This window comes from Podarcis vaucheri, assembly GCF_965113315.1.
Source record: "Podarcis vaucheri genome assembly, chromosome: 4".
Classification (NCBI taxonomy): domain Eukaryota; kingdom Metazoa; phylum Chordata; class Lepidosauria; order Squamata; family Lacertidae; genus Podarcis; species Podarcis vaucheri.
This window is the reverse complement of record NC_138762.1, coordinates 5,647,592-5,661,637: the sequence shown is the minus strand read 5'-3', so window position 1 is coordinate 5,661,637 and position 14,046 is coordinate 5,647,592. Positions and strand designations below refer to the sequence as shown.

The 14,046-nt window shown below is 51.5% G+C and overlaps 1 protein-coding gene across 1 annotated transcript in view; it reads right to left on the bottom strand.

Annotated features, from left to right (window-relative positions):
* Positions 1-1,114: 1,114 nt before the first annotated feature.
* The window catches only part of INPPL1 (inositol polyphosphate phosphatase like 1), an 83,804-nt gene continuing 70,872 nt past the window's right edge, over positions 1,115-14,046 (bottom strand). The window contains exons 24-28 of the mRNA XM_082218998.1: positions 13,748-13,835; positions 12,566-12,724; positions 10,523-11,273; positions 9,185-9,318; positions 1,115-4,007 (exon numbers count right to left, since the gene is read on the bottom strand). Of these exons, the coding sequence (XP_082075124.1) occupies positions 3,917-4,007; positions 9,185-9,318; positions 10,523-11,273; positions 12,566-12,724; positions 13,748-13,835 (1,223 nt within the window). The 3' untranslated portion in view covers positions 1,115-3,916. The remainder of the gene's footprint in view (positions 4,008-9,184; positions 9,319-10,522; positions 11,274-12,565; positions 12,725-13,747; positions 13,836-14,046) is intronic.

The window sequence follows — 14,046 nt, the reverse complement described above, 5'->3', positions numbered from 1 at the left end:
TAGGAGCCGGCAAGAGAGCAGCACCTCCTGCTCAAGAGTGGGTGCCTTTTGGGGCCAGACCATAGCATCGTAAGGGAACAAGGGGCACCCCCGACTCCGCGAAGGGGCAGCTGCCAAGCCCCCAGGGCTCAGCTCTGTGGCTGCTTGTCAGACGATGGTTCTCCAGGCTTTGTTTTGCTTGTTTGTTTTTTTCATTTATTATTTTTTAAAACCAATAACTGTTCTGTAATTTATTGAACTCATTTGCAAAATATGCTAATCGAAATAAACTTAATTTATTGAAGAACTCCGAGTGTGAGTGCTCCTTTTGAGAGAAGGAATTTGGGGGGAGGGGGGATATTTGGCGAGACCGAAGGCAGCCTAAGCCCCAGCCCTGAGAGCAGGAAGAGGGGACTTCAAAACACACTGGCCGGCAGGGAAGAAGCCACAGCATCCCTCTGCCCAGTCTCATAATCCAAACGCCAATTAAAATGGTTTACGCAAAATTGCAACACTTTCTGCTGGGGCGCCTCCAATGCCCTTAGGATTGGGTCCCTGGCGTGGTCTGAAGTCGCAGAGAGCCAGCGCCTTGGCTGGAGTAAAGAAGGTCTGAGAATCAGATGCTCAACACCTGGGGCCCCATGGCAGAGATAAATACAGTGGTACCTCGGGTTAAGTACTTAATTCGTTCCGGAGGTCCGTTCTTAACCTGAAACTGTTCTTAACCTGAAGCACCACTTTAGCTAATGGGGCATCCTGCTGCCGCCGTAGCACAAATTCCGTTCTCATCCTGAAGCAAAGTTCTTAACCCGAGGTACTATTTCTGGGTTGGCGGAGTCTGTAACCTGAAGTGTATGTAACCTGAAGCATATGTAACCCGAGGTACCACTGTATGAGAAAATACAGTGCAATGGCACCAGACATGGGGGTTCAGTTCCAAGGGTTTGTGTGTACAGTGGTACCTCAGGCTAAGTACTTAATTCGTTCTGGAGGTCCGTTCTTAACCTGAAACTGTTCTTAACCTGAAGCACCACTTTAGCTAATGGGGCCTCCCACTGCTGCCACACGATTTCTGTTCTCATCCTGAAGCAAAGTTCTTAACCTGAACACTATTTCAGAAGACAGCGAGATGCACTTCTTTAAGCAAACAAGCCCTTTTATTGCGTCAGGATGGAGGCGGTGGCAAACTAAGGACATGAAATGCAAACACGGGGGGGTTGTTTTTTTTGGGGGGGGGACGAGGGCAAATCATCACGATTCCTGGTTCAGCCCACGAAACAGTAAGCGTATACAAAGTGTCCCAAACGACAATTAAATTAAAACATTAAAACAACAACAAGTACATCTATAAAATACGGCACAGTAGAATTTAGTAGGGTTAGAACTCACACCAAACGCTAATAATGAAAATAATGATAACTGAACCCACACCTGGGAGCAAATTTCGCAGGAGGAACAAAACACACACAGAGAGAGATCCTTCATTTTAATTTCAGAGAGCTGGTCCTTTGCCGAGGTGTGAAAATGTCCCAGACGGTCTCTGGCAAAGCGGTTTCCTTGAAACCTCCTGAACGTAGGAGAGCTCCCTCACCAACAATATTATAAAGTAAGGCACTGGGGTATTAGAGCAATTACCCAAGGGGGAAGGTTGAGCAGAAGCTGAAGCTGGAACCCAGAACTTGCTTCCTGACTTCTGCAAGTCTGTCTTACTGTCAAGATCCAGGTCCCCGCCCTGGATCTAAGGAACGGTCTCCCTGCAGGCACCGAGGTTTGCATCCGTATGGGAGAAAGGCATCGCGTGAGCCGCCTTCCTCGGATCAAGGACAAAGAGTAAGCAAAACAAGGAAACTTCGTGGGAACAGCTGACTCTGGTAAAAGACGCCGAGCTCAGGGGAAAAGTGAGGAGGACAACTTCTCACTTGTACACCCTGGGTCACGCGTGTGTCTTCAAGGTCTGCAAAGGAAGGACCCCTGGGAAGAAAGGCGGCAGGGGCTGCTGAGGTAGACTCCAGCCCCAACCAATACATGCAGGGGCACAGCCAGGAGCCCTCGCCTGCTGACCTGATCAAGACACAAACCGTGCGGCGGGGAGAAGCGTGGGGAGCCACTCCCCAGATAAGTGTTTCTCAGACTTGGGTCCCCAGCTGTGGCTGGACCATAGCTGTCAACTTTTCCCTTTTTTAAAAGAGAAATTCCCTTATTCCGAATAGGATTCCTCGCAAGAAAAGGGAAAAGTTGACAGCTATGGGCTGGACTACAACTCCCATCATCCCTGCCTACTGGTCCTGCTGGCTAGGGACGATGGGAGTTGTAGTCTAAGGCCAGCTGGGGAACCGAGTTTGAGAAACACTGCCCCAGATAGACTGATCTCGCACCTCTCGCTCTAGCAGCAGAGGGAGCCGTTCTGCATTTGTCCCGCCTTGCAGAGGCATCCCATGCGCCCCCATTGGCTGGCTCCACTTGATTGGCTGCTCTGGGGAGCTGCTTGCTTACCTGGCCCCTGCGTTTGAATGAGCTTCGCAATCTCCCTGCAGGATTTGCCTGGCAGACTTTCTTGCCAGGGGCAAAGCGAGGCTTTCATTTCACCCGGGTCAAAGACTCAAGTTTGGCACACACCCCTGTGCACATTTGCATGCGCACACAGGCTGGGGGCCTCAACGCCGACCCTCTGGAGGCTTCATCTGGGGCAAAAAACCTGGCTAGTTGCCCCCCACCCCCCAAGCTACAGCTCTGGCCTTGCTCAGACGTTTGGGGCTACCTGAGGTTATTTTGCAGATTGTCGTTCACGGGGCTGTTCAGACACTGTGCGAAGAGCTGCAGGTGGGGTCTGTTTAAGGCTGAATGCTTAGAAAAGCAAGAGGCACGTGAGCAAACACCTTGGGCTGCCCGGGGAGCCCCTGAAGGTTGCATAATATTTCTTGGGAGGCAAGAAACAGCCTTGAGAGGAAGAAGAGGGAGGGCTCCCCACCGCCCCACTGAAGGCTGGTCACGGGAAGGAGATGCCTTTCCAAGCGGGACGATGCAACAGGAGCGTGACGCAGATCCTCTCTGGGAAGCAAACCGGGGCTGGAACGTCCCTTGGGTGGCAAAAACAATTCCCCAAGGCTTCTGGAGGGATTGTGGGGCGATGAGAAATTTCCATTTGCATTGCCCCAGAGAAAACCGTGCCTAGACAGCAAGGAGGCCAGAGTCAGGCTGAAAGGCCCCCAAAAGCAGTTCCTGGGTCAGAGAGAGACACAAAGCCAAGACCCACCAGCAGAGCAGAACACAGCCGGCAGATCTGTCCCCACACCATCCACCCCCCGCCCCTTGGCCTCAGTAAAAGGGGCCTGGGTTAATGGCACTCAATTCAGGAACTCCTGCCCGATAAACCAGAGTTGGTCCAGAGGCACATTGAGGGCAGGAGAAGGGAAAACGTGGCTCTCTGAAAGGAAGAGCAAAACAAAACAAAAAGCAAGGATCCTTCTTTCGCTGTAATAAATAAGAATAATTTAACCAGCAGCACAGAGAGGAGGTGGAAAGGGGTTGTGGGTGGAGGTGGAGGGGGGGGAGAGAGAGGAGGGGAGGGGCGTTTAAGGGTGTTGATCTGAAATGCTTAGCCTGGACCACTTGCGCTTCCCCGTTCCCCGCCTGGGAGGGTCCCGATCCTTGCAGGAGCCAAGGAGGGGCGTGGAAGCGCCAGCGCTGGGTCTTCGGCAACCTCACAGTCGGCTCCAAGTCTCGGGGACACCTTTGGGTGTCCGTCTGGCTCTGCCATCGTCCCTCCCCTCCGGGGGGCTGGAGGAGGGGAGACCTGCTCCTTGATGCTCTGCCAGCCGCCCCGACATCTCCTCACACGTGGCACAGGGTGGGCGAGAAGGAGAAGGGGCTCAAAACCAGAAGGAAGGAAGGAAGGAAGGAAGGAAGGGGGTCCTGGGGGGGGGCAGGGAGATTCCCGCTACTTCCTGAGCCTGAGGCTCTCCAGGACGAGGCGTTTGTGCTTGGGGTCCATCACGCCAGCTTCTTCCAAGTCCTCGTCGGTGATGTCGCTGCAGGGAGCAGAGAAAGAGATTCAGGGCTCAGAAACCAGGAGGTTTGGTGGATCGAGGACCGATGTCCACTGCGCCCCAAGATGCCATCCCGGAGAAAGGTCGGAGGACCCCCTGGTTCATGACTCAAGGGCCCCCCTGGGCAGGAGCTTCTCCCCATATGTACCACCTGTCTCCCAGCTCCATCTGGTACGCAGGCTGAGACCCTACCTGCCCACAGACTGTCTCGCCATGCTCTGGCTATCGCTGAGAAAGATGGTCCAAGTTTGGGCTAGAAGGAATTTCCTCCAAGCTCACCTGTAGGGAATGGATGCTGCACAGAGTGGGGAACGAGTGCCCCCCGGTGGCCAAAATAATGCTCTGCAGCACCTGAGAAAGCACACCCACTGATGCTGAAACCCGCTCCCACCCCCATGGCTGGGACTCCTCCTCTTCTGATATCCCTCCAGGGCAGGGGTCTGCAACCCGCGGCTCCGGAGCCGCATGTGGCTCTTTTACACCTTTGTCGCGGCTCCGGGGCGGATACTAGCGAGGGGAGGAGGCGCATTGGGCGCCCCGACACTCCCCACTGTGGCGGGCGCTGTACTGGCTGTGACGTCGCATGGGGGCGGTGTGTGTGTTAGTCACGCACCGTCCCGACATCACCTTCCCGCCCACCCACCCGCTACATGGTAAGGGGCATGTACGCTGGTCACTGCATTGAAAGGGGGCTTGTACGTTGGTCACTGTTTTGAAGGGGAGTGACGAACACACACACACAAAAAGGTAACTTGTTAATTTAATGTTTATTTCTATGAGGAGGAGTAATTCTGAGGGGTCAAACAAAGAAATAAGAAAAAAATGGCAAAAAAGTTATTTTTATAATGACGAGTTTTGCGGCTCCCAGTTCTTTTTTTCTTCAGAAATGGGTCCAAGTGGCTCTTTTTGTCTTAAAGGTTGCAGACCCCTGCTCCAGGGATTTTCTCACATTCAATGCCAACCTCAAGCTCCCAGGCCTCATTTCTCTCCGCTTCTAACCCAGGACCTCTGTTTCCATGCTCTCTTTCTACCAAGGTATTATCTCTGCCCAGAGGAATGACACCTTTAAGCCCTTAAAGGTAAAGGGACCCCTGACCATTAGGTCCGGTCATGACTGACTCTGGGGTTGCGGCGCTCATCTCGCTTTATTGGCTGAGGGAGCCGGCGTACAGCTTCCGGGTCATGTGGCCAGCAGGACTAAGCCGCATCTGGCGAACCAGAGCAGCGCAAGGAAACGCTGTTTACCTTCCCGCCAGAGCAGTACCTATTGATCTACTTGCACTGCCGTGCTTTTGAACTGCTAGGTTGGCAGGAGCAGGGACTGAGCAACGGGTCTTAAGTCACCTCCAAGCCCTTAGTCACCTCCTCCAGCCCTTTCCCCCAGGCCTGGTCCACCCTCAAAGGCTTGCCCAGGCCCTCTGCTCAGACTATAACTATGATGCTCAGTGACCACATGCCTCAATATTTGTGTAAGGAGTGAAATCATGCTACATAGCAAAAAAAAATGGCCATTCGAGCTCCACCATTTGGATACTAATAATAATCAATCAATCAATCAATTAATTTTTGTATCCTGCCCGTCTGACTGGGTTGCCCCAGTCACTCTGGGCAGCTTCCAACAGGGTATACAACACAACTGAACACCACACATTAAAACCATCCCTATAACAGGGCTGCCTTGAGAGGTCTTCTAAAAGTCAGGTAGTTATTTATCTCCTTGGCATCTGGTGGGAGGGCTTTCCACAGGGTGGGTGCCTCTACTGGGAAAGCCCTGTAACCTCTCTTCTCGCAGGGAGGGAACCCCCGGAAGGCCCTCGGAGCTGGACCTCAGTCTCCGGACTGGACAATGGGGGTGGAGATGCTCCTTTAGGTATACAGGGCTGAGGCCGTTTAGGGCTTTCAAGGTCAGCATCATCACTTTGTGTTTTTTTTAAAAAAATAATATTTATTAATTTTCCAACCATTTAAACACAACCAAACAGAAAAACAAACACACAAAAAATACAGCAATATAATACAATACAAAAACACTACAAAACACTAACACGTAAGACTAACAAAACAAGACACAAACCATTTAAAACACAGAACAATTTCAATATCTTATCTTTCATTCCCTTATTTCCACGACCTCCTCACACCTCCCTTTTTGTATTCCACTTCTGTTAATTGTTTCAGCAATTTCTTTCCATCTTCCTCTGTTTTCTATCCTATAATTATCTTAACACATTCTAACCTTATTTTTCCCTTTAATACTCTATTAATCTGTTTATACTTGATTCCTTATAGCATTTCTACTAAAGCCATATAACTTCATTCCAACATTTTTCTAACATTCATTATTTTTACAGTATTCCTATAAATAGTCTTAAACTTTTTCCAGTCTTCTTCCACCGACTCTTTTCCCTGGTCTCGGATTTCTGCCAGTCATTTCCGCCAATTCCATATAGTCCATCAACTTCATCTGCCATTCTTCCCAGGTAGATAAATCTTGTGTCTTCCAATACTTCACAATGAGTATTCTTGCTGCTATTGTTGCATACGTGAAAAAATTTCTATCCTTCTTTAACACCAATTGGCCGACCATGCCCAGGAGAAAGGCCTCTGGTTTCTTCAAAAGGGTATATTTAAATACCTTTTCCATTTCGTTATGAATCATCTCCCAAAGTGTCTTAATCCTTGGGTTCACCAAAGGTGAACTCTAATCCTCAAATTCGTCTGTTTTTCTTTAAGTTCAGTCATAGCAAGCGTCAACTTATGTTCATCAAATTGCCTCTGTAGGGCTGGGGCTCTCTTTCTCTTTCTCTCCAGTTGTGTTACTTTACATTCAGCAGCAACGGCTTTTTCCCTGGCTACCTCCGCAGTTTGCTGTATCAAAGTAGGTTCCTGTATCAATTTCTGGGTGGTTTCTGTATTGGTATTATGTATACTTTCTGTATTTAAGTTAATTTCAGTAATTGAAACATCCACTTTCGCATTTATCGTGTCCATTTTCCTGTTAAGCTGATCCAGTGAGTCATTTATCTTATATAATGCAGCCACTAAAACCTCTTCTGTCGACATTCCTCTTGGTTTTAAATATACTGATACAAAGGCAGCGACAGAAGGAGCAGGGGGCCTGATGATGGACCTCTCCTGGATTGTTGCCAAGTCCTCCCAGACCTTAATGTTTTGTCAGCAGTTGACCGGTCTATTTTTCCTCTTCCATTTACCATAACACTTAAAAGATTCAAGGTCAGTCCCAGAGTCTCACGGTTTTTAACTTGCAGCTGGAAATTCCCCTAGCCCAGCTCTTGTAAAGCAACCAGTTTCAAAGGCTTCCACTAGGGGGAAACAGTTTCTATTTGTAATAGTCAATAGTATCCTCTTTTAAACAATCCAAAATTAGTTTCAATTTTCAGTTACTTTTACTCCTTTTTAAAGCAGCCGGAGACAGTAGAAACAATGTATTTCTCTTGTTTAGCTAGCTGTCAATGAACGATCTAAACGCTGTCAATGAACATTCCAAAAGACGCCAGTCCTGCTAGCAGCCCGTTTCAGAGCGGCGGTGTTTTAAATCTCTTCGCTCTCTCCCACAGGCATACTCAGTCCCCCTCTCTTCTCCTGCCTCCAAGAGGGGGTTTAATGTTCTTTGCCGATGGAAATTTAATCTTTTACAAAAGCCTTTCCAAGACTCCAGCTTGCAACTTCATTGCCTCAGTCTATTTACAAAAGGGGAAGGACTTCCTGTTTTGAACCTCCCCGTTACGGTACCAAATTAAACATTTAGAAATCCAATTCTTCCGCTTCAGCTCTACTCACGGGTAATTACTTTAAAGTCAAATTGTCCACAAGAAAAGGTCAGCGATCTCCAGCAACAGCTATGCGGCTTCGCTCCGTGGAAGAAGCAGACGATTCGATGCACTGCGCCGCTCACCCCACGTCGCTCCGGACCCCCAAAAACCGGGGTTCCCCGCGAGTGGGGGAGGCGCAAAAGGTGCCCGCCGAATCCCACGCTCACAGGCTTCTCCCGCCTGTGATTTTAACGGGTCTCCGCCTTCACCGTGGCGGCCAGACCCAAATTCCCACGGAGCAGATTCCTCCCGATCAGAGGAATTCCGCCATTACCGGAGGCACCTCCCCGGAAGTCCTCCAGCATCATCACTTTGAATTGATACTTATAGCTGGAGAAATGTAGTTTTTGCAAGATCTCTTCAACGAAGACAGTTTGCCAAACCCTTGAACACAAAAACACAAGAGCCTGCTGGATCAGGCCAGTGGCTCCAAATTCTTGAGCCTGGGCGTCTTCCCGGATTTGGCAACGGAGTTCTGGGCCGCTGCAGAGAAGTGGCCGGTTTGCCCCACGGAGGCCCTTAAGGTCCATATATAGCAACACCCTAGAGGTCCCGGGCCCTAAGGAAGTCAGATTAGCCTCAACCAGAGCCTTTTCAACTCTGGCTCCGGCCTGGTGGAACGCTCTGCCTCATGAGACCAGGGCCCTGCAGGATCTGATTTCTTTCCGCAGGGCCTGTAAGACAGAGTTGCTCTGCCTGGCCTTTGGCTTGGAATCAACTTGATCCCCCCCTCTTATTTTTTTTCTTTCCCCTCCTGTGATGGAACTCCTATTTGGGGACTTCCCTGGTTTTTTTCTGGCCCATGTAGGAAGAAGAAGAAGAAAAAGAGTTTGGATTTGATATCCTGCTTTATCACTCCCTTTAAGGAGTCTCAAAGCGGCTCACATTCTCCTTTCCCTTCCTCGCCCACAACAAACACTCTGTGAGGTGAGTGGGGCTGAGAGACTTCAGAGAAGTGTGACTGGCCCAAGGTCACCCAGCAGCTGCAGGTGGAGGAGCGGAGACGCGAACCCGGTTCACCAGATTACGAGACTACCGCTCTTAACCACTGCACCACACTGGCTGGAAAGTTAGCCTTGGTGAAGACTTGACGTTTTCATCCCAAAAAAAGTTTTTGATTTGAGTTTCCATTGAAAGGAGGCTGTATTTTAATATTTAAATGTTTCAATGTTGTACTTTAATCTTGTTTTTAAGTTGCATTTCAATCAATTTGTTTTATATCGGGTGTTAGCCGCCCTGAGCCCGGTCTTGGCTTGGGAGGGCAGGGTATAAATAAAATTTATTATTATTTATTATAAGGAAGAGGGTGCCCTGGAGGAGACTCACCTGAGGAACTCCAGGTCGTCCCAGCCGTTGTGGATCAAGCCCTCCTCGTATTTCTCCATGCCAATCGCTCTCAGCCACTCGCCCACACTGGACTCACTCTGCCTGGAGCTGCTGCGGCCGTCCTGGCTAAGGGTCTGAGGGGCGGCAGAGGGACAGACACATCAGACAAAGGAAACTGACAAGCTGGAAGGTGGGCAGAGGAGGGCGACTAGAGGATTGAGGGCCTGCAAGCCAAGCCCTGGGAGGAACGGTTGAAGGAGCTGGGTATGTTTAGCTTAGACAAGAGGAGACAGCATAGCCATCTTCTGCGGCCACAGCAGGGGCTGTGATTCTCCAGAGGTTTGAGTTCACCCCCGGAGGCACGCTCCATTGTCTCTCTTATTTGTCCATGCCTACACTGGTTTTGGACGCGGGTGGTGCTGTGGGTTAAACCACAGAGCCTAGGGCTTGCCGATCAGAACGTCGGCGGTTCGAATCCCCCTGACGGGGTGAGCTCCCGTTGCTTGGTCCCTGCTCCTGCCAACCTAGCAGTTGGAAAGCACGCCAGAGTGCAAGTAGATAAATAGGTACAACTTCGGCGGGAAGGTAAACGGTGTTTCCGTGCGCTGCTCTGGTTCGCCAAAAGCGGCTTAGTCATGCTGGCCACATGACCCGGAAGCTGTACGCCGGCTCCCTCGGCCAGTAAAGCGAGATGAGCACCACAACCCCAGAGTCATTCGTGACTGGACCTAATGGTCAGGGGTCCCTTTACCTTACACTGGTTTTAGGATGTGTTTTAGTTTTCAAGTTTTAATTACATTGTTTAGTTTGTTTTTAGACAGCCCCTTGGAGATTTCTGAAATATTAAGTGGTATCAAAATGCTTTTACAGAAAGGGAGGGAAAGAGAAGAGGAGGAGACGTGCACACGAGGTTCTACGGAATCACAAGCGCCTTGTGGAAAGGAAGGGCAGAAATTCAGTGCTGGGAAATATTGATCCTGATGAAATCTTCAGACCCTGTCAGTCCTGGAGATTTCCCCACTTTGCTTTGGGTCCAGGGGTGAAGAACATCTGGGGCAATTTGGGTCTTGCTGGCCAGAGGGGCTGACACCCCCTTCCCAAACTCCCCAGAGCTGCCTCTCCCGACCCTCGCCCAAATTCTGCTTGCTCTCCTGCCCCCGTTTCTAAAGAAGAAAGTGGATTCTGCAAGTTGCATCTCTATTTCCCAAGGACTCCACCCCTCTCCCACTCATTTTGACTGGGGGGGGGGGCTGGATCCCCAATGGGTACAGTGCACCCCCCATTTAGCAGGGGAGGTCCTTCCTCCCTCTTTCCCTCCTCCCCACCCCCAGAGCGTACCTCTTCTGCCAGGTCTTCCTCGATGCTCTCGCGAATGGACCGTGGGGGGAAGGCGATGGGGCGGCTGTAGTCGGGGTGCAGGCACCGGTGGTGGGGCAGATCCAGCCTCACTTTGGTCAGGGGGTGTGCTGGGGGCCGTCCCGACTGCTCCCTGCCCAGCGCGCCGCCGTTGCTGCCGCCGGCATAGTCCACCTCGCTGAGGGTCTTGGCCATCTGGAGGACGGAGCAGGAGCGGTCGTCCAGGGGACCCCCGGGCCCCTGGGGGGCATTGGGGGGCTCCATCAGGAACCCTGGCCCCAGGGAGGGAGCCGGCCTGGGGTGGACCTTGGGGGGCTTGGCCTCCAGGGGCTCGCTGAAGGCCACGGTCGCTCGGGCCTTGCTGGCTCCGTGCTCTTCCACCCGTGTCGCCGCGGGTGTGTAGAAGGAGTCCCCGGAGACGTCAAACTCCACCAGCTTGGGCAAGGGGGGTGGGGGGAAGTCGGGGGGCGGCAGGTTGAGGACCCCTTGCTCCTCCTCCTCTGAGCTCTCCTCTGCCCGGCAGGGGGGCTGCTGCGGCCGCCGGTGCTCAGCTTGGATGGGCACTGTGATCTGGACTTTGTTCCTGGGGGCGGGGGGCTTGGCCGCCGTCGCCGGGGGCAGATCCGAGACCAGCAGCTGGTGCGGGACCCCCTCCAGGACGTAGTAGGCTGGGTTGTTGAAGCTGTTCTTCAGGGGGGGCCCGTCGGGATCCGGGGGGGCGTCCGGCCTGGGCCTGGGCAGGAAACAGGAGGGACAGCCGAGGCAATTAGGAACAAGACGAAGCTTTTCATCCGATAATTTTATTTTTTTGCTTAAGTCGTATCACATAAAACGTAGAATGGGAGGGATCTCGAGGGTCATTTCGTCCAACCCCCTGAAATGCAGGAGTCTCCTTGGACCAAAGCAATCACTTTGCACTGTGACAATAAAAGGTAAAAGGTAAAGGACCCCTGGACGGTTGAGTCCAGTCAAAGGTGACTATGGGGTGCTGCGTTTGTGGAATGTAATCCACTGGAGCAGTCAAGTACAACATTCCTTGTTTGCCTAGAGTGGATATGCAGGAGATGTTGGTCCAGCCAGTTGAACTTCCTGTTCCTCCTGGCTGGAGCATCCTTCCTTTGCATGTGACCAGTAGGTGGGTGTGACCTTTCCAGACCTGGTAAAAGGCCAAGTCACACAGCCATCTTCCCTTTCCTTCTCTTTTTTGTCCTGCCTGCTTCCTGCTTCACCTGGACCGCACTTTCAGCCAGCAGTCCCTGGGTTATCTCCCATACGGGGTAACCTATTTGTACATATTTGTAACCTTAAGCCTAAAGCCTGCCTTCAGGGATCAATCACACTGTGCTCTGCCTGATCGTGAGTAAACTTCTTTTTGTTACTTATGAACAAGACTGTTGTTTCTTTAATCTTTTAAGGAGGGAATCAAAGGGGTCTTACCAGAAATAACAGAACTTAAGAGATTCTTAAGAGAGTTAGGAAGGATAATATTAATCAATATATCCTCTCCTGTTACCCACAACATTCCGACAGCTTTCATCTCACTTCAGGCTGAAGGAGCCGGCGTTTGTCCACAGACAGCTTTCCGAGTCATGCGGCCAGCATGACTAAACCGCTTCTGGCGCAACAGAACACCGTGATGGAAAGCAGAGCGCACGGAAACGCCGTTTACCTTCCCGCTGGAGCGGTACCTATTTATCTACTTGAACTGGTCTGCTTTCAAACTGCTAGGTTGGCAGGAGCAGGGACCGGACAACGGGAGATCACCCCCTCGCAGGGATTTGAACCACCAACCTTCTGATCGGCAAGCCCAAGAGGCTCAGTGGTTTAGACCACAGCGCCACCGGCATCCCCAACCATGATAATGGGCAGGTAGCCACATTAGCTGCTGAGGACCAGATGCGAGTCCTTGGTCAATGTGGGACACTGCCAGCAACTTAATTCACTTCCCTTGCTGGGTTGGGTTCACCCCTTTCCTAAAGACCCAACATTTGCTATGATTCCACGATCCATTCGCAGGTCACTCACCTGCCCTGGGACGCCTCATCTCTGGAGGTGCCGCGATGGGGAGCCGGCGGGCGGCTGGCTGTCTGGGTGCCGGGCTTCTCCAGATCGTCTAAGAGCTTCCCAACGGGGCAGGCGGCCATTGCCGGGGCGTCCCCAGGGGAATGTTTGCGCCCCACAGATCTAGCGGATGGAAAGGTTTGAGAAGGCGCAACGATGAGGCCTTTAAGCCCAGGAGGCTGCCTGAATCTCTTTCCTTACCACACTCCTGAGGAACGTGAGGAACGTAAGCATTTCTAGCTGCTAGGTCAGACTAAAGGGCCACAGGGGCCAAACAGGGGCCCCTGTGGGAGCCCCACATGCAGGGCCTGAGCGGAACAGCAAAAAGCTGGTCACCACTGGCTTTTATTTTATTGTTCAGCAAGACTGGATACCTATCAAAAAATATCTCCAAGTGGTTTACTTAATACAGTGGTACCTCAGGTTACATACGCTTCAGGTTACGTACACTTCAGGTTACATACGCTTCAGTTTACAGACTCTGCTAAACCAGAAATAGTGCTTCAGGTTAAGCACTTTGCTTCAGGATGAGAACAGAAATTGCGCTCCGGCGGTGCGGCAGCAGCAGGAGGCCGCAATAGCTAAAGTGGTGCTTCAGGTTAAGAACAGTTTCAGGTTAAGTACGGACCTCCGGAACGAATTAAGTACTTAACCCGAGGTACCACTGTATGGCAATTGCATGCAATGGCACCCTTTGAAAGCTGAGCACCCAAGCCTCTTAAAAATGTGGCAGTGTGGCACAGTGGTTAGAGTGTCGGACTAGGACCTGGGAGGGCAGGGTTCAAATCCCCCACGTGGCCATGAAGCTCACTGGGCCAGTTACTGCCTCTCAGCCTAGCTTGCCTCCCAGGATTGTTGTGGGGATTAGAGAAGGGGGGGGGGGAGAACCGTGTACGCCAAACTGAGCTCCAAGGAGAAAAGGGTGGAATGTAAATGCAATAAACAAATAAATGCACAGCACCCCCAGTCCAGTCTTTGCCTTTCAAGGAAACTGGGAAGAAATGGAGGCAGGTTTTGCTTTTAAAAAGGAGAGCGGTTTTGCTCTGCTGCTTTGATCCTGCCTAGCCATTGCAGTTCCTGTCCTGGAAGTTGCCCCTCTTCCCTCCAGACCGCTTCAAGGCGGTGGCCCCGCTCCCAGAGTCTTACTTTGTGTAGTCAAGGTTGGTCCGCGTTGCTACCGGCTGAAGTTTCCCTTTGGCGGCTCCCGTCTCGTCCTTATCGATGCTGATCCATTCTGTGGGAGGGGAAGCAGAACAGGCTCTGAGTGCGGATCCAACCCTGGGGTGGACTTATCCGCCTTGCAGTAAATCAAGGCCGTTTGCACAAACTACATTTCTCCAAATCAGAATAAAATCGGGATTTGCACAGGGCTGATAAAATTGAAGAACGTTAAGAAGGGCCCTGCTGGTCCAGCCCAGTGGAGCATCTTAGTCCAGGATCCTGTT